Source organism: Paramisgurnus dabryanus, chromosome 6 (genome assembly GCF_030506205.2).
Source record: "Paramisgurnus dabryanus chromosome 6, PD_genome_1.1, whole genome shotgun sequence".
In the NCBI taxonomy this organism is placed as follows: domain Eukaryota; kingdom Metazoa; phylum Chordata; class Actinopteri; order Cypriniformes; family Cobitidae; genus Paramisgurnus; species Paramisgurnus dabryanus.
Window position 1 is genome coordinate 1,360,889 of NC_133342.1, and position 23,306 is coordinate 1,384,194.

A 23,306-nucleotide genomic window follows, 5' to 3' on the forward strand; every position below is an offset into this window, starting at 1 on the left:
AGTGATTGAATACGCATATAACACATGGTACAAACTGAAAAGTCAAGCATTTTGGTCACATGTGAAAAAAGCCTTAAGCTTTTAGCAGAGCTGTGTCAACACCTACACGAACCTAGCGGGCAATTTTTCTCCGTCTCGAATCGGCCCTCTTTCCCTGATCTACGACATCAAAGGCAATAATCAGCAGAGTGAACTTAAAAAGCTTTGTGCAACATGGAGTGCGTCAGAGAGCAATGCTTTTATATGTGGATGGTGAGACCTTATAAATGGCCAATACCTTTCCTCCGTTTCCTAGAAACGTGACATTAACAGTAACTGAACGTCCCCTGAACCCCTGTCAGGTTCGTGTGTGTGTGTGTTACCTGTTGGCCATGGTAGAAGACGGCTAAAAGGAACATTGCCATGAGAAGCAGAGATGTTTCCTTGGTTCCCAGGAAGCTTTTGCTGTAACCAGGGAGATGAGAAAGAGAGTCACACGTTTATAGAGTTCACGTCTGCCAACGTGTGTCATCATAAACTTGATTATATAATCAAAGCATGCGGTGTATTTTAAACATTTATAATAGGAAGAGACACATGCTTCTTAAACATTAGCTCATTAAAGAATAAAGGCTGACTCAGGGTTTGAGTTATGGTGTGGTTTAAAGCTGGGCTATATTTTATTTTTTCTGCTCGGGTGAGTACCTCTGATTCAGTGCCAGCGTGTCATAACGGATGAATAACGGCGTGTAAAGCGCTTCGGTCAGCAGAGCGTAGATGGCGATCATGATCAACAGAATGGCCAGCTTGAGAATGGAGTTTAGTCTGAGGAACACCGCGCAGGTCACCATCGCCAACACTCCGGTGAACACGAAATACTGTTGAATAAACGACAATAAACACCACACCAACAAAACACCCGACCCCATCACTGAAGCAGTAAATCATATCACAATTTCTAGTAGTTATGCAAACAATGTCCCATAGGAAGGAATTGAAAACCTCATTGAACAACACGATTTTATTAAAATGTAATAACATGCATTGCTCATGAACATTTCTATTTGGACTGGAATTAATGTATTGCAAAGGCCTTTTATCTGCTGCTTATTTTAAAGTCCCCTTGTGGTAAAAATCTAATTTTCATTGTTGTTTACATGACTATGTTGTTTATGTCAATATGCATTAAGCAGTGGCGGCCAGTGACTTCTTTCTCGAGGGTGTACGATCACAACATGTATGTAGCCCGTAATGTGTGTGGTTTGTCATTTCAAAATATGTGTCGGTCGGTTCAAAACGTTGGTTCTACAGTGCCGATGTCCTGCAGATTTTAGCTCCAACCCTGATAAAACCTTGGCTTTTCAGGTAACTTTGTAGACATTGATAAGTTATTCAAGTTATTCACCCCAGGACCGACGTTGCCTACCCCTGTTGTAGAGTTACATTTAAGCTATAATTATAAATTATTTTAGCAGAAAAAAGTTTAAATATGTCATTATGATGATAAAAGATGAGTTTTATGGATACAATTGTCGACTACAGGGGGACTCCGTTAAATTAAATAGTAATGCTAGACGTCTGCAAAACACAAAGTAAAGATTTTACCACAGTCCATTAAAACTATCCAAACACATAGGACTTCCTTAGACTAACATTAAAACTAGGAACACATTTTGTCTGATAATATGTCAGATGTTAAGAGATGTTAGGTTATGATTGGTCAGCTATGTTTTAATGCAAGGCTAAGTGAAGTCGTTTCAATCACTTTGACAGGTGGAAACTGACAAGACGGCATGGATATGTTAGTGTGGGAGGAGGTGAATGATAAAAACCTCTGGGTAGAAGCAGATATCTGGGATTGAGGCTGATGCATTAAAAGTCTGGTTCCTGAATGAGAAAGATTTATCAAAGTCACACCAAAGCTGAAATAAAAGAGAGAAAAGAGGGCAAATGTTAGACGATGAATGCATTTAAGATTTTAACAACAAAAACATTTTCAAGAATTTTCTATATCTAACAAGTTGATGCTCTAGAACTGGGCAATAGACTCTATGCACAACACGTTCCCTACGTATTTCCGGTAAAATCTCAGGGGAGGGGTAAAGCTCTTCTGGCCTGTATTAAAGGCGGGGTGCATGATCTCTGAAAACCAATGTTGAAATTTGAAATCACCTTAACAAACACGTCCCCACACTTACGCAACCCGGGCAATGATGTCGGTTAGTAGACGTGCTCCTTACTGCTGACTGGCTACAAGTGTGTATTGGTTCTCGGCCCGACTCCCTTTTCCAAAATGTTTTTCAAAAATAATGCACCCCGCCTTTAAAGGGTCAATATTATGCGCATTTATACAAGATGTAATATAGAATGCGTGCCTAGAATGCGTCTGTGAAGTGTCTGCTCAAAATACCCCACAGATCATTTGTTACACCATGTTCAAAATGTCCAAAAAATTTGGGCGGGAGCAAAAAAGTGCTGTTTTCATGTGTGTACATTCAAATGCAAATGAGCTACTGCTTTCAGTAAAAAATTGATCTGAGTCCGGTGAATAGAGGCAACATTAGCACTACAACAATAAAACATTAGCACTACAACATGCTAACAAACACATTTAGAAAAGCTTTTGGGTAAAATTAACCAGTCAGTTAAAGGCTGTGGCCGTGGCTATGTCAGTGTGACATCACATTAAGAGAATCAAAACAGCATGTCTAATGAGACTGTTTGGTTTAAAGGGATAGTTCGGCCAAAAATGATATTAAACCCATGATTTACTCACCCCCAAGCTGTTCGAGTTGCACATGTCCATCGTTTTTCAGACAAACACATTTTCGGATATTTTATAAAATGTTTTAGATCTTTCAGTTGATTAAATGTAATATTACGGGGTCCACCCATAGTCCACAACCTTACGCAGCCTATGGAGGCTACTCTGCTGCTGCTCTGTGCCCCCGCCCTTCGAATTTGTCATACGTCACTAAGAAAAGTGCGTACACTACGCTAATACTCTCTCCTGAATGGGGACGCGACTAAGATGGCTATTTATTTTCGTTAAAGGTGCCATTTGTAATAATTGAGGTAAAAGATTTTTAAAAATGAGCTACACGCATCAAAAGAATGAGAAGAAATAAGGGCAAAGATGCCATTAAAAAAATGACAAGGTATAGTCCTGCAGAGATATCAATCTGAATTAGCATGCTAAATTACTAGCTACAGCCTGACAGGTGTCGTAATACCAGTTTCGACCATGGGAGGCGGTATGCGGGCCACGTACATAACCGCCAGCCTAACTGCAATACACGAATAAGTCGCATGTGTGGGAGTACAGCCCTCTACTACCGCTACGTCCGAAAACTAAGGCAGCTGACTTGTTGACATGAAGGCAGCTCAGAGAAATGCAATTCGGACAGCCATGGATTCGGACATGCCTAGATGCCTTCCTGCCTTGCAATAGGGTTTTCGGACGCATTTCAGTTCAGGGAAGAGAGCGGAAGAATGGCTGAAGCAAGAGACATTTACCACTACCACAACCATTCGCTGCAGGGAGCAACGCGCTCGGACTCACAAATAAAATCTGATAAATAAAGGAACCGAACCAGAGTAAATACTGGCACTGCTTTTCATCGCTGGAGACAACTAATGGACATGAAAGAAATGAGGTTCGACTCCGAAATGACAACATTTCTTTTCGATTGGTTAGTAAGATGCTGTTAGTATTTTGCTAGAAGTTAACTTATAATAGGCCTTGGGATAACCTATGCTCAGCTTGTACATGAACTACGGCGTTGTGCATTAAATGTGGCTCCATCTGAAAGCAGCTGATGGCGATTCACTTTTAATCAAGAAACCGGCTTCACTGACGAGAAGCGCAATGACTATCGCATGCAACTTATCGCGCATCCTTCGCTGTTAGCATTTAATAGTTACTTTCACCCACGGATCCGATCCGGTTTTCACCCGTTATCTACCAAGCTGATGCTAAAATGTAACATTAGCTAAGAAGCTTGAAATGTCTTCGATGATAATGAACACCAAATGGACGCACGAAACGTAGCTGAAAACATTGCAATTTTAATGAGACCGAATGTTTTTTTTTTTGACTAATGATAACTTACTTAGTTGCTTATGTAAATCAAACTTGATATATGCTGCTAAATTAGCAGCTGCTAAATTAAAATAGACCAACTCACTTTCTGGAGGTATAGACCGCTTCAGCAGTAACAACATAAACAAGCCGCTGTCGCGGTCCGCACGTAACTTCCGGTAAACTCCGCTAATAATAAATAACAACAAAGTTCTTTAAACGTAGTTTATTTATATTACAAGCAAACAAAACAACACACAGATTACCTAGGAAACCAAATCATTTGTTATTTTCGACGAGGCATTTGTTCAAGAGATCAGTTTAGCAACTAGTCAGACCATTAAAAAAACGAAACCGGAAGTAAGGTTCGGATCCAGACGTGTATCGCGTGCGTCCGATGAAACCGTCTATACTGCTCCCATCTGTTTGGAGTGTGGAGTAAGAATTGATTTTTTTTTTGGCGGACATTTTAAATGGTCCCTTTAATAAAGTTTTAAATATGGATATTTCTACAACAACACCGCACGGATTACCCTCAGAAGACCTTTGTTTATCATCCTGGAGTAGGGATGCTCATATCAGTTAATTTTCCCGACCGACAACCGTAGCTTCTAAACCGAACATTAACCGTTAACTTATAAGATTTTAATATGAAATTGTCATTGAGTAAAAATACAGTTGACGGTTGTCTGTGAACTAGTAAAAACAAAACATTTCATTTGAACGTGCAAACAGCAGCGACAGATCAACAACAGAACCAGGATTCATACATTATCAGATATTCACGCAACATTACCTTATTAAAAAGCACGCGATCGGTCCAGAGGATTAATATCCAAAGGGCAGATTGTCTCCGTTTCTACCACAGTGGTCATTTCTAAAGCAGGACGCTTTTCAGAAAGTTTTGGTTTTGCGTCGTCTTTCTCCGTTTGTGCAAAAAGAGAGATGTTTATGGTCAGGGTCAGAGGCCATCAGCGAACGTCTGTCCGGATGTGCGCGAGATGGACCGCGTCATCTTGCGCGGACACGCGCGCGTCTCCGTTCAGCTTCCAAACACGCATACAAATGATTTCTCATACAAATTATTACTTTATCAGATCATCAGGGCAGCAATCATTTGTGTCATTTACAGGACATTCACAAATTAAAGATAGAAAAGTGGCGAAATGTCTGTCGGCTCATGACGACACGCACCATGTATTAACATATTTTTTTTTATTTTAACTGATAATGTTAATCGGTCATAATTTCTTACCTTCGGTTAATGGTTAAACGGTCAATGTGAACATCCCTATCCTGGAGCCATTTGGATTTAATTTGTGAAGGATGGACGCACTTTTTTTGGACTTGAAGGTCGTGGACCCCGTAACATTACATTTAATCAACTGAAAGATCTAAAACATTTGATAAAATATCCGAAAATGTTTGTCTGAAAAACGATGGACATATGCAACTCGGACAGCTTGGGGGTGAGTAAATCATGGGTTTAATATCATTTTTGGCCGAACTATCCCTTTAATGGGGATTAAAAAAGGAGAAGGTGGATTTTTTTCATTGTAAGGTAGCTTTGTTCACACACTGCCAACACACATTTATGTCCAAACACCTTGTGAAGGTGAAAAATACATCCGACATGACCCAGTTGTTCCTACAGGCATTGATGTTTGCTGTGTTATGAAGCTGCTTAGGGATTTTACTCTGTTCGGAGTTTTCACACACATCCACACAATTAGACATAACACAAGGAATGAATTAATTTGTGTTTTATTTGTAAAGATCGCAATGTATCTGTAAATAAAAAATAATGTAAATATCTAACCTCACATAGTTCTGTACATATTTGTTTAAATATGCACTTCACTTGTTTGTATGTGTTTTTAAATAAACATGTGTTCTACTATCTTAAAGGGACAGTAAGTAGGATTTACCCCCATCTAGTGGTGAAATTGTATTTTGCATTCAAACAAACAGTGCTCTCTAGCGCCTCGCTTTTCCAAATGCGTGTTGCAACTACAGTAGCCGTTATGTACTCACTGATCTACCCCCAAAATCTCATACCGACCCATGCCTACGCATAAGTGACCGTGCATAGAGTCAATTGGTCATTAGATATGTGGGTGTAACAGAAACTTGCAACAAAAGAATATTATAAAACTTTACAAAGAGTATAAAATAAAATTTTTAAAGTTTGGATTAGACCAGTGGTTGCCAAACTTTTCATCCCGTGACTTACTTAAAGAAGTATAATTAATGCCGAGACCCAAAAATGTAATTTTTTTTATTTTTTACATTTGACAATTTTTTATTTTCCCTGTCATTTTATTAATGAAATGTAAGTTTAATTGAAATTTCTAAAAACTTTTTTTTGTTTCATTCAACACTACAGACTTTGCGTGACCCACCTTATCCCACTGTGCGACCCACCAGTGGGTTGCTTAAAGGCATTTTTGGGATAATTTTCAAAAGCAACTTATGATAATATTTGGCTTACTATATTGATCATGGCTGCCAGGAAGTTGATGAGGATGGAGAGGAAGATGACGACGTTTCGTGCAGCGTAAGTTTCGTTCACCCAGCAACACGCTTGCCGCAAAACCAAGGGCAAACACTTGTAGTCTTCTGCCGTTGTCACGACAACAAGGCAACAGTGCAGCAAGATCAGGACACAGAACTGTATCACCATAGTGACCATCCTAAAAACGATATAGATGAAAGATCAAATGATGTGTGAATGCATTAGTCGTATGGACATATAGACGGTTTCAGCAGTAACAACATAAACAGTGGCTTTCGAGGAACACACATAACTTCCGGTAATCTCTGCTAAGAATAAATAACAAATAAGTCCTTTTAAAGAAGTTTATTTATATTACAAGCAAAATTAACAACACAAAGATTACACAGGAACCCAAACATTTGTTATTTTCGACAAGGTATTTGTTAAAGAGTTCAGTTTAGCAACTAGTCAGACCACTAAACAAACAGAAACCAGAAGTAAAGTTCCGACCAGATGCATAATCGTGTCACCGCACGTGCGTCCGATGTCTTTATGGCACTTTATATGTAGGGTGATTTGCTGCGTCCGAAATCGCCTACTTCCATACTATATAGTAGGCGTGGTGAGTACACAGTAGTACAATAGGTCCGAATTCATAGTATTTGAAAAACAGTAGGTGAAAAGTACCCGATTGATCTACTACTTCTGGTAAGATTTTGAATTGTGCATTCGATGGACACTTTACTATCCCGTGAGAAGAGGCGTTGTCATATTCAACAATGTCGGTAAGTTGTAACGCGGATCTATTAAAAAGTAAATACATAAGGAAAACTTTTGGTCTATATAGCTAATTTTGCCCTTCATGACAACTGTGAGTGGGTGAATTTTTTTGGTAACTCATCCGTTTAAATGATATTAAGCCTTAGAGTTCTCCATAATTAAGGCCGTGCCCACTTGAGTGATCGGTGAACTGCCACTGCTGTCACTAGAGTCGAGCAAGGCGGCGGTGGTTTCAGCAACCAGTCACCTCAGCTTCACCCACGCCCCTTCTCTTTATCCATTTTCAGATATCCGCGAGTGATGCACAGTGACTCGTGGCCAAAATTGCGACGGCAGTCAACACACATATATGATGTAAACAAAAACTTTTATTCTGCAAACGATTAGTTGCGATTAGTTGTTATGCAGCCCTAAATTTTAGTTTCTAGGGGGAGTGCATGTTGAAATTAGAAACCCAAAACAATGCTTTTTAAAAATCTGTGTTTTGATTCTGGAGACCAAAGAATGGCATTTAACCCTTTAATAAAAAACCCATACTGACCATGTGTCTTTCTTTGTGTCTGTGGTAGTTATGTGTGTATCTGAACATTGTACCTTGCAGAGGGCAGTAAGCTCTGTATTCCAGTGATGAAGAAGAGAACGATAAAGGCACACACTAGATTAGACTTAAACACCTCGTCTCTCATCTGGGAATACTGCAGAGGAAACAAAACAAAGACAAGTCAGAACAGGGGATGAAGGCACACATTTGTTTTAGACTACTCTTATAAGTTAGTTATCTATAACTTCCAAAAAGTCAGTTGCACAAAAAAGTAAACCGGTCTAATTTAAGACTGCAAAATGCCTTGGAAATCTTTCTTTTACATTTTGTGTTGCCATCGATTAAGCAACACTGTAAATCTCCTGAGGAAATTTGTGACGTGCGTCCATTGTCAGACATTTTGCTTTCATTTGTTAAAGGTGCAGTGTGTAAATTTTAGTGGCATCTAGTGATGAGGTTGTGAATTGCAGCCAATGGCTCAGTCCACTGCTCTTCCTTCGCTTTTGAAACGCATAGAGAAGCTACAGTAGGCATCACCAAAAAAAAAAAAATGTCATTGACGAAGACAACTTAGTATTTTGTCCGTTAAGGGCTTTTGTTAGAAACATGGCGGCACAAAATGGCGACTTCCACATAGGGGGACCCTCGGTGTATGTAGATAAAAACGTCTCATTCTAAGGTAATAAAAACATAACGGTTCATTATAAAAGGGTCTTTATACACCCCTGATAATATAGTTTTGTATATTATTTTGCATTTCTGTCAAGAGATCCTTTTAAAAATTACACACTGCACCTTTAAGTGTTTTAACTTTAGAAATGTAATATAAAATGTAAATGGTTCATTCTAGGTTTTTGCTGTGTTTAGTTACTCACTGAACTGTTAGAGACACTCTTAAAGGATAACTACACTTTCATAAAAAAATCCAGATAATTTACTCATCCCCATGTTATTCAAGATGGTTATGTCTTTCTTTGTTAGCTTAAAAAGAAATTAAGTTTTTTGAGGAAAACATTCCAGGATTTTCCTCCATATAGTGGACTTTACCCTGCTGGACAGCATAGACCAGCATAATTTCCATGTTGGGTTTATGCTGGTTTGGTGTTGGTTTAGCTGGTGGTCACCAGCATACCAGCACCACAACATATGCTGGTCTTGCTTGTATGCTGATGACCACCTGCTAAACCAGCAACAAACCAGAATGGACCAGTATGGGAATTATCTAAACGAAAATGAAGCGATCGTCATTTTCTGCAAAAATAAATAAAAAATATGTACTTTTAAACCACAACTTCTCGTCTTGCACTAGCCGCAAGGCGGGCCAGTGCGACCTTACGTATTAGGCAATTACGACGAAAGGTTGTGTGTTATGTGAAATGCACATTTGCGAAAGCTTTTAAACAATAAACTAACACAAGGACATTAAAGCCCTTCTCACACAGACATTCCGGAAAATGCATCCTGGATTTTTCCAGGATCATTTGATTTTTTGGTTCATTCACATTGCCATGATTTGCCGGCATCTGCAAGGTCCCGGAAAGACACGTGACCTGTTTAAAGTCCTGCACTATCTTCTATGCAGTGTCTGAAGTTTGCATATTATTTATTATTTTTCTCTCCCGAAACCACTCGCATGCATTTTAATTTATGATAAGACTATAAAGGAGCGTGTGATGCGCCATTCTGTGCTGGTGAATGCTCTCAGCTTCAGAGTGGATATTTGACGTGCTCCCTGATCTCTGCTTTAATCCAGTTTTCAGACATTTCTCATCGTGATTGTTAATATGCATTTAAAACCCCAGTTTTGAGAAGCTGAACGATATTATTGAGATGACGTGCAGGCATTTTTGTTTATTAAAGCTCAAATGAGCACATGACGCAATATTCTTTTATGCTGCTGAATGATCTCCGCCTCAGCTCGGTTATGCTAAGTGACGAGCTAACTTACCTGATATCTGCTTGAGTCCAGTTTGCTGACATTTCTCGTCGTGATTGTTGTAAATCCCTCATTTTAAAGAGTTGAACCAATTTCATGTTGCCATGGCACGCGCGTTGTTTATGCGCCTCATTTATCATTTCCTGATAACTGCTTCAATCTAGTTTGCGAAATATCTCGTCGTGAATGTTGATCTCTCGTTTTAAAGAGCTGAACCATAACATAACTTTTGTTGTGATGACGCGCGCGTCCTCACTACGACACGCCCATTACGGCATTGTTTCGGCTTCTTGTTCACACAGAGGGTTTTCCATGTATCTTACTAGGTCCTCTTTCCTGCAACGATCTCAGAAGATTTACGGGACATGTTTGTGTTCACACAGACGCTTGTCTGGCAATTTTCCAGGTATTTTCTGGGACCAAAGGTCTGTGTGAATGGGGTATAAGTATCATTCCACATACAACAACATTGTAACGGTCCTCTATCTCCACACTTGTAAACACTGGAGAGGTAGTTTCGCATACATCATGGGTGACCATTCGTGTGATTATGTAATACGTAAGGTCGGGCTGGCGCATAACACAGGATTTTTTTTGACGAAAAATGGCGATTGTTTTGGTAGATAAGACCCTTATGCTTCGGTTGGGATCATTTAGAGCCCTTTGAAGCAGCATTGAAACTGAAATGTAAAATGCATTGAAACTGTTGAAGTTCAGTTAAGTCCACTATAGATCATTTTGCAGGATATAAACTAGGGCTGAACGATACATCAAATTTTCATCGTCATCGCGATATGAACTCACGTGATGAACACATCGCAACAGACAGCCTTGATGCAATGAATGAAGGGAAAACGGTAAGCGCATGTAATAAACGTTTGACCTATATCACGTTTAGTCCTGACGACATGCCCTGCATCCCAAACCGCATACTTCCATAGTAGGCGAAAAGCACTTCTTCTCGTACTATATAGTATGGAAGTAGGCAGTTTGGGACGCACGGATGGTTTGCGCGTTCATGCTATTAGGCCAATCAGGGGAACCCCCAAGTCAGCTACGCTCAGATTGATTTGTGAGGTGTCAGTTGCGACGCTGTGCCTGTTAGCAAAAACGATGGCGGAGGAAGGAGAGAAGAGTGAGGAAAATGTGTTGTCAGACGAAGACCTTGTGGTGAAAGGAAAAAAACTTCAACTATATCATGGAATTATTTTGGATTTAGGAGAGATGACGCCGCAAACACAGGTACTGTGGAAGCGGTGATTCACATATTGCGTCTATTGCGCGCTCAAGTTCATTATTTCAAATTGTAGGCGCGCAGTATGTGCGCTCTGGAAGCGCGGCGGTCGCGACTCGCATGCTTTTCATCGCTTTCCAGGCTTTTCAAAAACATTTTAACTTTTCAGAATGACACAAGCGCAGCATGCAGGTCATGTGACAATAACCTACGTGTCTAGCGTTTCCAAGCGTTTTTAGGCGCGACATGTGAATGGCCCCTAAAACATAAAAAATATAAATTATTTATCGCAACTCACATCGTCATCGCACATCGCAACTTTTCCTCACATTGTGCAGCCCAAATATAAACAACACTGGTCCAGAAGTACTTCCTGTTTTAGTTTTTTTTAACACTGAACAAAATATTATATTAATTAATATAAGAACAAAATACAACCAACAGAAAATTTAGAACTGAATAAAATTGTAAAATAAATGTTTAAATTAAAAAACTTAAAAACAACAGGAAGTGCTTCTGGACCAGTGTTGTTTACATCTTGCCAAACCAGTCTATATGGAGAAAAATTCTGGAATGTTTTTCAAAAAAAAAAAAATTATTAGAGTAGTTAGTAGTGGATTATTTCTTTAAAATCAATGCAATTGGCCTCAGATATTCCTCATCACATGTCATTATTATTTAAAGCATATCACACAGTAGAGAACAGGGAAGGGCCAGACTCTCACAAACACACATGGACAAACTCCTAAAACTTCTCTCTAACTTTGAAGGTTAGGAAGAAGTGTAATGTCAGGGTTGGAGGCGGGGCAAGCAAAAACTCAGAGTAGCACAAAGCCAAGCAATGGGCAAAGGTTAACTCAAAATGAAGTGAAAGAAATGCCAAATAAAAGTGTGTTTGTTACAGTAAAAATGACAACATGCCATGAGTGAGTGATGGTTGAACATGAGTAATCTGAAGGCCTTTTAAAGGGCAAATCCCCATTTCCACACGTACAATTTTACAATCAATTTAAAGATCAATCCAATCAGGTGAATTCAGCCATTCATATTTGAGTCATTATGCAAAGTGTTGATTTGATGTTTTTATTGAATTGCAGACCGGATTAAAGACCCAAAATAAACTCCATTTAGTCAGACGACAATCAAACTAACCTGCTGATAAATCTACCTTTTAACATGAGCTGGTTTTCTATGGTTTCTGGAGTATGATAATTGATTATCTGAGCCATGGTTGACTATGTGAACCACCTTGGACCAGCAACCAAGTTTACCCAAAACCAAACCGGTACAATCTGTTCCAGCAGGGTAAGAGTAAGTGATGATATTTCAAACCGTTCCGTGTGTCGTCTGTCTGTGTTCCAGGAAGTATCGATTGGTATGGCTGGCACATAATGCCTTTTAGTTTACTCATGATAACAACACTCTCTCCCCGCTTCTCCTGCACGTCCAAAAACAAAAGAACAACTCAAATGTGAGAGTGACACAGCAGCAGAGAAGAGAGAGGTGCGGGACAGGGTGGTTCGAAGAGGGGAGCAGGCTACCTTGTGCTCCAGCAGTGCGTCTCTAAAGGTGAGAGAGAAGGGGGAGATATGTTCTTGGCGGAGCTTGTCCCCGCTGCGCAGGGCGATGGCGCTCTGCATGCGAGCGTTAATTTCCTGCGAGTCGGCGCGCACATGCAGGGCTTGAGCCAGGTGGTTGGGGAGCAGGTTAATAGAGTGACGTGTGAGCGCAGCCAGAGTCTACAGAGGAAAAGCACATGCAGCGCCCATGAGTCTGAGAGCGAGTGTGTGTTTGTGTGTGTATCTGTTCATCCACACAACGTGAGCGTAAGTGAATCAAAGAAATAAAGAAAATGGACTGTGGGCACACACACAAACACGGATGCATGTTTAAATTAAGACACACCAAAGACTTCTATTGTGTCTCTGTAAAATATACAGCAAGAGTGGATGCCTCAGTGTGGTCTAAAAATCCTTAAAGGGATAGTTCACCCCAAAAATGAAAATAATGTCATTAATGACTCACCCTCATATCGTTCCAAACTCGTAAGACCTCCGTTCTTCTTCAGAACACATATTAAGATGTTTTATATTTAGCTTGTTGACCCTTTATTGAAAATCTACGTACGGTATACTGTCCATGTCCAGAGAGGTAATAAAAACATCATCACAGTAGTCCATGTGACATCAGTGGGTCAGTTAGAATGTGTTGAAGCATCAAAAATACATTTTGATCCAAAAATATCAAAAATTATGATTATATTCAGCATTGTCTTCTCTTCCGTGTCTGTTGTGAAGCGCATGCGTGAGACTAAAGTCGCGTGACTGCAGTGACGCAGATGACGTGTTATCCTCAAACATGTTTGCAAAGTTTTTTTTTCAAACTTTCAGCGAGAGTCTCCCTCAGACTGTGAACGAAGCCGAGCACACACACAAAAAAACAGCTGGGGCGCACCAGATAACACGTCAGCCACGTCACTGCAGTCACGTGACTTTAGTCTCGCGCATGCGCTTCAAAACAGACACGGAGGGGAAGACAATGCTGAATAAAGTCGTAATTTTTGATATTTTTGGACCAAAATGTATTTTTGATGCTTTAACACATTCTAACTGACCCATTGATGTTCCTTGGACTACTTTGATGATGTTTTTATTACCTTTCTGGACATGGACAGTATACCGTACGTAGATTTTCAATGAAGGGTCAACAAGCTCTCGGAATAAATATAAAACATCTTAAACTGTGTTCCGAAAATGAACAGAGGTCTCACGAGTTTGGAACAACATGAGGGTGAGTCATTAATGACATTATTTTAATTTTTGGGTGAACTATCCCTTAAAACACAAAAAAATGCTGGGTTATTTTTTTAACCCAGTGTCGGGTCAACAGCATTGTGTTAAATTAATTCACATTTCCACACGTATAATTTTACAATCACTTTGAAGATCAATCCAATCAGGTGAATTCAGCCATTTATACAGTATTTGAGTCATTATGCAAAGTGTTGATTTAATGTTTTTTTTTAAATGCAGGGTTATTTTTTAACCCAGTGTCGGGTCAACAGCATTGTGTTAAATTAACCCAGAAAATGTTTATATTTGACCCAGCATTTTGGGTTGAAACAACCGACATTTTTTTTAGAGCCTAGATATCAATATGGACACATGCATTAATAAAGATAAAAAATGCAAATGTCATATTCCTATAAAGTATACATATAGTGTTATTTTAAAAGATGTTTATAAATCCGACCACATATAAAATAATGTAATGATATGATGTAAGCAAAGAAAATACTTAATGACATCACTTCCTTTACTCTATTTCCTCACAATTCTCATTTGCATAAGCTTGAGCATTTAACTTCTCACTGCTCGCCCAACTCTGCTTTTCATCCCACAATCCCTTGCACAAAATGTGTCCCCAAACCATAGATAAATAAAACCACCCACATGCCCACTAGCACGTAACATGATTATATTTTGCACTGCGGATGCTCTGGACTGTAAGTAACAGGCTTTTCTAGCCGCCTAAACCTCGGGCCATTTTATAGAGTGGATCTTAAAAATAAAAAATGTTTAATATTTCCATTGCCTTAAACCCGGAAAGCCTTTCTGGAAAATCCAGCTGGAACTAGCTGACGGTGGAGTTGGGGTTGTATCAACATAATTTCATGGTACTACTCATACTATTTTACGAGATGACTAATGTGTATAAATTGGTATGATCACATTTGGACATTTTCGGACAAATCTGCTTTTGCCCCAGTGACGATAAGGTGGGTTTAGTGGTCGGGCCTTATTATTGCTTCTTTATAACAAGAATTTTGTATGATTGTTGTCACCGTATGACTTCATAGGAATTAGCCAACTCTTAAAATAGTTAATTCCCATGTGATCAGACTAGTTATATTGTATTTGTGTGTATTTTAAGCGATACTCCAGCCAAATATCAAAATTACCCCATGAGCAATCTGAGATACATATGTCCATCATCTTTCAGAAGAAGACATTTGGAGTTATTTTAGTACATGTTCTTGCTTTTCCAAGCTAATAATGGTAGAAAACAGGGATCAGGGAACACCTTCTGACTTTGAAACCCAACTGTACCGTGGTAGCTTAACTTTCTCATGGAAGCATGACTAGATGTGTATATTGCATAAACTTGATCTGACACACATTTGACTATGTTTTGACTGTTGAGTTTATCTTTAAAGAGGGCCATCCCAGAGCTCATTTGAGCCGTGAGCTGGATTCTTGCAGCCGTTGTGAATCGTGACTCACTCTTAAAAATGTACATGACCTCTCACATACTGTATAAACAAATCACACACACATACATACATACATACGCACAACCGGCGCAACGTCATAGAATGTCTCTGAACAGGTTCATGCCCACTTTTGGGGGAAAACAAACTATACTTCCCATTGACTTCCATACAAAATAGCGGAACAAAGCAACGTTCCTACACACCCGGCAGGCGTAAATAACTTATGAAATCACTTAGATTAAACATGTTGAGTAATTATCTGTCCACCCTACCTGCCATATAGCGCCAAAGATACATTAACACATTTAATTTGGTCCCTTTCATTCTAATAGCATCAAATCTGTGTAACAAAGCCCCCCATTGGCCAGAAGTGTCTTACCTGGACATTTACTCATCGAGTCAACAGGGAAGCCAGTGAATGATTTTACTTCGTATTTGAAAGTTCCTTCGTATTTATTATGTCTTTATATTTAGAGTACTGAGTGCACTTTTCCGTCCAGCCATACAACTACCCTTAGTGATTTTCCAGCAATCACTGGATGGGGTTGTTACACAAATTTGACACTGGAAGAATGAAAGGGACATGTTTTTATATTGACCAAATTAAATGTGTTAATGTATCTTTCGCCCTCTATGGCAGGCAGGGTGGACAGATAATTACTCGACATGTTTAATCTGAGTGATTTCATAAGTTATTTACGCCCGCCGGCTGTGTACGAACGTTGCTTTGTTCCGATATTTTGTATTGTATTCTATGAGAAGTCTAGTTTGTTATCCCCCAAAAAGGTGCAGTGACAAATTTTACAGTCAAGTTCCCGGATGTGCCGGTAGTCCGTTTACAGAAAGCATCATATACTTAAAAAAATTGTATTTGGACACTTAAGCCACACTTAAAAATTATTAGATTAAGGACAGAAAGTATTTGGACACTTTCTGTTGTCTGACTTGTGAATCATGTAAAAGTTAATGTGATAGACTACACCTTTGTACACTTACGGGAACTTACTTTAAAAGTAAGATAGTTTGGAAATGCCACTTGCACCTTGAAAAGCAATAAAAACATAATTTTTTTTTTTTTTTAATTAACACATGGAACAATCATTGCAGTAGTAGTATGTATGTCTCTACACATTTGGTACACTGAAAAAAATTATTCATTGAATTTAATAAATGTTTTTAAGGTAAGTGGTTGCAATCAATTTATTTAAGCTACATTTAAACAAAAAAGATTAGTAAAGTAAAATAAAATATAAAACCTTTGTTTAAATGTAGCTTAAATAAATTGATTGCAACCACTTACCTTAAAAAAATTGATTCAATTAAATGAATCATTTTTTTCAGTGTAAGAAGATATGACACCAGACTGAATACTTTGCCCTTCGGAAGCATAAAAAGCATCCCATGATTTGTAGTGTTTAAAAGGATAGATTACCCAAAAATGAAAATTCTGTCATAATTTTCACATCCTCATGTTGTTCTAAACCTGTATTAAAGGCGGGGTGCATGATTTTTGAAAAACGCTTTGAAAAGGGGAGTCGGGCCAAGTACCAAAACACACTTGTAGCCTATCAGTCTACTTACTAACAGATATAGTTGACTGGGTTGCGTATGTGGCTCCCTGTTGGTTTTAGAGTTGATTTTAAAATTTTGATGCTTACTTACAAGGCTTTGCATGGATTGGCACCTCAATATTTGGCTGAGCTTTTAATTCCATCATGTGACCTTTGTCTTCTGAAACTGGCCTTTTAACTGTTCCTTTAACTTGTTTAATATCAATGGGCGACAGGGCTTTTTCTTCATTAGCTCCAAAACTATTGAACTCCTTACCTATTGAGATAAGGCAAGCTAATACTCTTAGAATTTTTAAATCTCGTCCTAAAACTTATTTTTTTAGGTTAGCTTTTAAATGAACATTTGTTTTTTATACACTCAAAAAAATGATTAATTGGATTAACTCAATAAAATTGTGGGCAGGATTTCCATCCAATATGAATGTGTACCCCTAACTCATAAAAATCTGCTTTACACAATAAAAATATATTGAGTTGGTCCAAACAATTTGGAAAAATATAACACAAAAACGCTTCTAAATCAATAAGATAAACGGACATTAAACACTATTAAGTCTTTTTCTTTACCTAAAAATGCATAAAATAACACTTAATTAAAAAAAATACTCTCCAAAAGCAGTTGCATGCAAAGCATGCTGGGAAATTCTTTTTCCAGAACCCAAACTCAAACTAATTGTGTTAACGCAATTAAAAAGAAATCAATAAATTATAGTACATATTTATTTTGTGTTATACTAATTAAATATATATACTTATTGCTCTTAATGGGGTATTTTACATTTATTGAACACAATTTTAATGTGTCATTTCTAAGAAGGGCTTGAATAATTTTTTTGAGAGTACCTTTATTTATGGTTTTATTTGTAGTTGCATTGTTCTATATATGTGTGTATTATTTGTATATTGTTTGTTGTTCAGCGCTTTGAGACTTACATTTGAAGGCGCTATAGAAAATAAAGTTTATAGGAAAACAAATGAAGAGTTTGGTTCCAAAATGTGATAAATGCCATTTAGAAAAAAATGAGCTACCACCAAAATCAGTTTTGTATCTGGGCAGTATTAAAAAGTAAATTCTTAATATTATGCAAAATTCGATATCTGCCGTGTTATTCTGTCATATTTTCTCCCTTTTTCCAAACTGCGATAAACGCCAGTCCTCCTTCTCTGCAGAATGCAATAAATCCACTCAACCAATCACAGCGCACCATTTTAACCTATTGTAAACAACAATGGCTGCGCTTTAAATACACACGAAATCCTGGTTTTCCTCATCTACTTTGTACTTTGTCATCAAAAAACAAACAAAAACAAAATAATACTTTTAACTTCTTAGCATTGATAAACCTGTGGTGGTTTTCTGTGGCGGGGAAGAAACATAAGCCATCAGGCACTCAGGCGAAGGAAAAATGCTGGCTGTTGCTTGTTCTTACGTGACAGCAAAAAAGTTTCCCTCATGCTAACACATTGACCCCAGGGGATCTTAGAAAAGTTTCATTATTTTACTCAAAGTCAACGAAATTCGAGCAGAACCAAAACATTTTACAGCTGATCGCTTTTAAAAGTTCAGCGACGATGTCCCGTTTTTATAATACATTTTTTATGTTTTTATAACCTAAAGATGCTATGTGAAAGTTTGTAACAGAAAATTGTGATTTTCAACTTTTTTCACTTTCTTATAGAAAACACGTTTTACCCAAATTAGTCTAAATGGAACAAACTCTTCAAATATTATAGGAGTATTGTGACAAATAATGAAGAAGATATTTTGATAAATGATGGTAACACAGTTGACGCTACCCAATGAATTCCATACTATTTGTTTTTTCTACTATGGAAGTCAATGGTTACCATCAGTTGTGTGCTTACCATCCTTTATCAAAATATCTTCTTTTGTGTTCCAAAGAATAAAGAAATTCATACAGGTTTAGAAGAACACGAGGATGAGAAAATCACACACAAAATTTTAATTTTTCGGTGAACTATCCCTTTAAGATGTTTGGTTACATGGTACTTCTGTTGTTGATCCTGAGGTCCGATGAATTGTATGGGGGTCAAGGATGCAATGATGAGAGGTGGGTATCCTTTATGTTGTGAGTAGTTTGGCTCTACGGTTGTAGGGAGACTTTAAAAGCCAAATGCTGCTAAAACACATCACACACACACACACACACACACACACACGCACACACACACACACACACACACACACACACACACACACACACACACACACACACACACACACACACACACACACACACACACACACACTTGTCTGTCTAACCCTCATAGAAAACATTTAGTTATGCTTTATAGACTGCTTTCGTTCAAAATGTCCCCACTAGGTCAAAGATAACTTGTTTTACTATCTTCACATTGGGTCCCCACACCATAGGGATTACCCGAACCACACAGGCACACCAACACACCTTACACACTTAATGAAACACACATTGACTTGACACTCAATGAAACACACTTTTACTCACACACTGGCTGCAATGCGTCACTGAGGACAAAAGCCGAACAGAGAGGCAGAGAAGAGAAAGGAAGAGGATGTGAGATAAAGGAGAAGAAAAAGAACAGAGGATAAAAGAGGAAAGAGAGGAGGCATAAACCGAGCGTGAAGGAGAAAAAGAATCCGGTTTCTGCCTTCCAGACACTCCTGTTGTCATGGAGACCAGTCCAATAATCTTACATACATACACGATCATGTCAGAATACTTTTACAGTTTAAACACACATCTAGAAGAGCTCAGAGACGCACACACGCTCCTGTTTGTTAAACCTGGGCTTGTGCCCTCAGCTGACGTGTAATTGGTCGTTGGCTCTGCCAGTCATACGGTGAGAGCTCTTTGATGTGTTAAGATGACTGCATGACAAAGGCAACAAAAGCGCCGTATTAATCAAAGACAACATTCCCTTATGTTAACCACGTCACCATAGCAACAGCCTGGCAACTCGGCCCACACCAAGAGAGTAAGCATCATAATCAGCTGCACATGCCACAAAAACCTTTGGGAACATTTGTGTCTGTGCCTTTCAACCCTTCCCGAACCCTGTCCCTGTACGACAGCTTTAAGAATTGACTAAAACACTATACCCGCCCTACAGCCTTTAATAACTTTCTAGAGCACTCTTCTTCCCATCGAGTCATTAGTTGGGTTTACATCAAAACGTGAAGCGAATCTTTCAAAATTTCCAAAAAAATAACAAATTCAAATTAGGTGCTTTTCCATCAGGTTGTCTGAGCGAATGATGGTGGTATTCGTAACCATAACCAACAGTAAATAAAACAAGGCACGCTTAAAAAAAATGTAGACAGGGCTGCATTTAGTTACAATTGGGCAAGTTATTCATTAACTAGCAGTGCAGCTTGTTACTGCCAATCTGAATGCTGTGCACACTGCGGGCACTATGGCATTGCGATGACGTCAAGTCCCATATATGTGAAAAACAACATCAGCTGATACAGCTAAAGTGCACCTATTTCATTGCTAACAACAACTTTATTTTGTGTATTGGTACAATACAATGTGTTCACATGGCTTAAGGTTCAAAAAACACATTATTTTCCACATACCGTATATTTTTGTAGCTCCAGATTTCACTCTCTTCCTGAAACGTACGGATCTGAAAAACTCCCTGATTGGCCAGCTAATCTGTACGTTGTGATTGGTTTGAATACCTCTGAGTCAGCTGGAAATGTGGCGCTTCTTACTATGTTTGAAGGATTCGCGCACAATGCAATGCTAACAGGAGTTAATTTACAGGCTGTGAGTCTGAACCGGGAGGAATTATGATAATGTCGGTCTTGTCTACATCACCAATCCCAGGAAGTAAACTGTTGCCTACAATCCGTGTTTGTTGTAGTGCAAGAAAAGAGATTTACGTTGCCGATGATAACTCGCGCCATCGTGTACTAAGGTGTATGTACCTTTTGTATGTCATTAACATGTACCAATACACACTTACACACCAAAGAAAATGTAAAAATGCTAATCGGACAATAGGTGCTCTTTAATGTTCCCTACGTAAAAATGTTTTCGATAGGGATGCACTGATTTTTTTGGCCGATACCGATTTAAACAGACAACTTCTGGCCGATACCGATGCCGATACCGATATTAAACACTACAATACTATACAGTTGGTCTATTAGCTAGTTTATTTCTGCATCAAATTATTTTAACCGAACATGGATTGGATCTAATTAACATTCATCTGACCAACATAATAAGAGAGGCACAAATTAAGCTAAAACAAATATAATAAGACAGCATGACAACCTTCAAAGGTGGTTAATGCTATTCAGCATTTATTTTATTAACAACATTTACTTATTTTTTACATATAATGGATTTCTTTATGCAGTTAATTAATAAACAATCTCGTGCTATTGCCGATATGCCGATGGTTTCAAATTCATCAAAAATCAGCCGATAAATATCGGCGGCCGATACATCGGTGCATCACTAGTTTTCGATAAATGTGTTTCCATCTACCATTATTCACATTTACTCTTTTTCGCATAAATCAAGAACCACCTCAACCGAGCGTAAAAACTTTTGCAAATTACGGTATTTTTATTCTAAATTTGGCGTTTCCATCACTCGTTTCTTAGCTAGAACTCCAGTACTCCCAGTATGTTTTAGATAGCTCACCTAATTGAGCTCGTTGAGTTTGTTAAAGTGTTTAATAGGGAGACACCTAAAACGGTTTGTGCTCAAGATATTTCTAGATCTTTATCTTTTTCTAGAACAATGCCCTACAGCTCTGTAAACCCTCGGGCACACTATCATGTCCTACAGCCTTTAACAACACTGTCGAATAGCCCTGAGCACGCTCAAAGATATTTAATATGAACAAGATGCACCGGTATTAATTAATTTTGCAACGGTCAGAATGACAGATCTAGCCCCGCCTCCCAGTTAAAAGAGCCAATCGTTAATCAATAAAGAATGTTATCCTCTCGGCGAGGGACTTTGCGCAGAATCGACAGTTCTTGTTCTAATAAGACTTGGAAGTGTTGCAGACAAGGCGCCGCAGTAACACGACTTCCTTAAAGGTGACATAGAATGATTGAACGGGGTATTTATCCTTGTTCTGTGATGTGACATGTAGACAAAATGTTTTTGTTTGGGTCTGTAATGCCTTAGAAGCTTCCTAAAAACCTCTCTCAGATAGCTCTATTAGGGTGGGGGATTTTAAACAAGTGGTTTTGCACCTATTTGGCTCCCCCTACTGGCTTAACTTAAAATCTCATTACTGATTGGCTGACTTTGCTGCCACTCAAAAAATGGAGCCAATTATTTTAACTCTTTCCCCGCCATTGACGAGATATCTCGTCAATTAAGAAAAAACGCTTCCCCGCCAATGACGAGATTTTCCGTCTTTCCGCAATACCGCTATTATCTTCCTTCCGCAACTTTTTAAACCCGGAAGTATTGCCCTATGGCAAGCGGCTGCATGTCCGTGTCTGTTTTAAAGATCGCTCTGAATGGGATCTCTATGAAAAGTCCGTCACAAAAATGGAATTATGTCTGCTTTTTGCTCAAAATGTGGTGTTTTTGCAGAAACCTACCCATATTCAAAAGCTGATTACAAAAGAACCACTAAAGGTAGGATGAAACGTTTTTTTTTTGTTTGAAAGCAGAGGGTCTGTTCTTTCATTTGGTATATTGTATGTTTATTTATTTAAAGAAGAACATTTTCTGGAAGGCATTAAACTTTGGTGAAAATCATGAAAAACGCTGGCGCTGGCTGGCAACTTTTTTTTAAATGCTGGCGGTGAAAGAGTTAAAGTGGAGGGGCAGTGAGATGCCTGTGATGTCATAAGCATCAGTTTTTCAGATTGGGACGTTTTCTGGCTGACATTTCTAAAAGAGGAATTTCTATGAGACTGAGATGTTTAGCATGTCTAGCACTTTTTGTATTTTTGTGAATGCGGGTAGACATTATTCAACAAAGACAAGGTAAAAATGATTTTTCATTCTCTGTCCCCTTTAAAAGAACTTTGGCACCCTATAGAACGCTGTCCATGTCCAACAGCTTTCTTAAAAATCTCAAATGGACACATACCCCTCAAATGGGCCTGGAAAAGTAGCCAGAGAATCCATTCCTTACAGTTCTCATGAAACTGCTTTGAAGAGGCCTACAGAACACTGCTCTTACCCCACAATCTTCAGACCTTACATTTATATTTATGCATTTAGCAGATATTTTTTATCCAAAGCGACTTACAGTGCATTACAAGGTATACAAGGTATTTTTAGAACAGGGGTGCCCAAACTCGGTTCTGGAGGGCCGGTGTCCTAGCTCCAACTTGCCCCAGCACACCTGCCTGGAAGTTTCTACTATACGCTTAGTAAGACCTTAATTGGCTCCTTCAGGTGTGTTTGATTAGAGTTGGAG

General features: G+C 38.7%; 1 protein-coding gene across 2 annotated transcripts in view; it reads right to left on the minus strand.

Moving 5' to 3' along the window:
* Positions 1 to 23,306, minus strand: part of adcy8 (adenylate cyclase 8 (brain)) — a 68,019-nt gene that overhangs the window by 15,258 nt on the left and 29,455 nt on the right. Inside the window, exons 8-13 of one of the 2 annotated variants that reach the window (XM_065266326.1) lie at positions 12,590 to 12,787; positions 7,932 to 8,032; positions 6,552 to 6,753; positions 1,812 to 1,901; positions 685 to 857; positions 363 to 444 (exon numbers count right to left, since the gene is read on the minus strand). In XM_065266326.1, coding sequence (XP_065122398.1) covers positions 363 to 444; positions 685 to 857; positions 1,812 to 1,901; positions 6,552 to 6,753; positions 7,932 to 8,032; positions 12,590 to 12,787 — 846 coding nt within the window. The remainder of the gene's footprint in view (positions 1 to 362; positions 445 to 684; positions 858 to 1,811; positions 1,902 to 6,551; positions 6,754 to 7,931; positions 8,033 to 12,589; positions 12,788 to 23,306) is intronic. The other variant, XM_065266334.1, reaches the window with a different exon arrangement.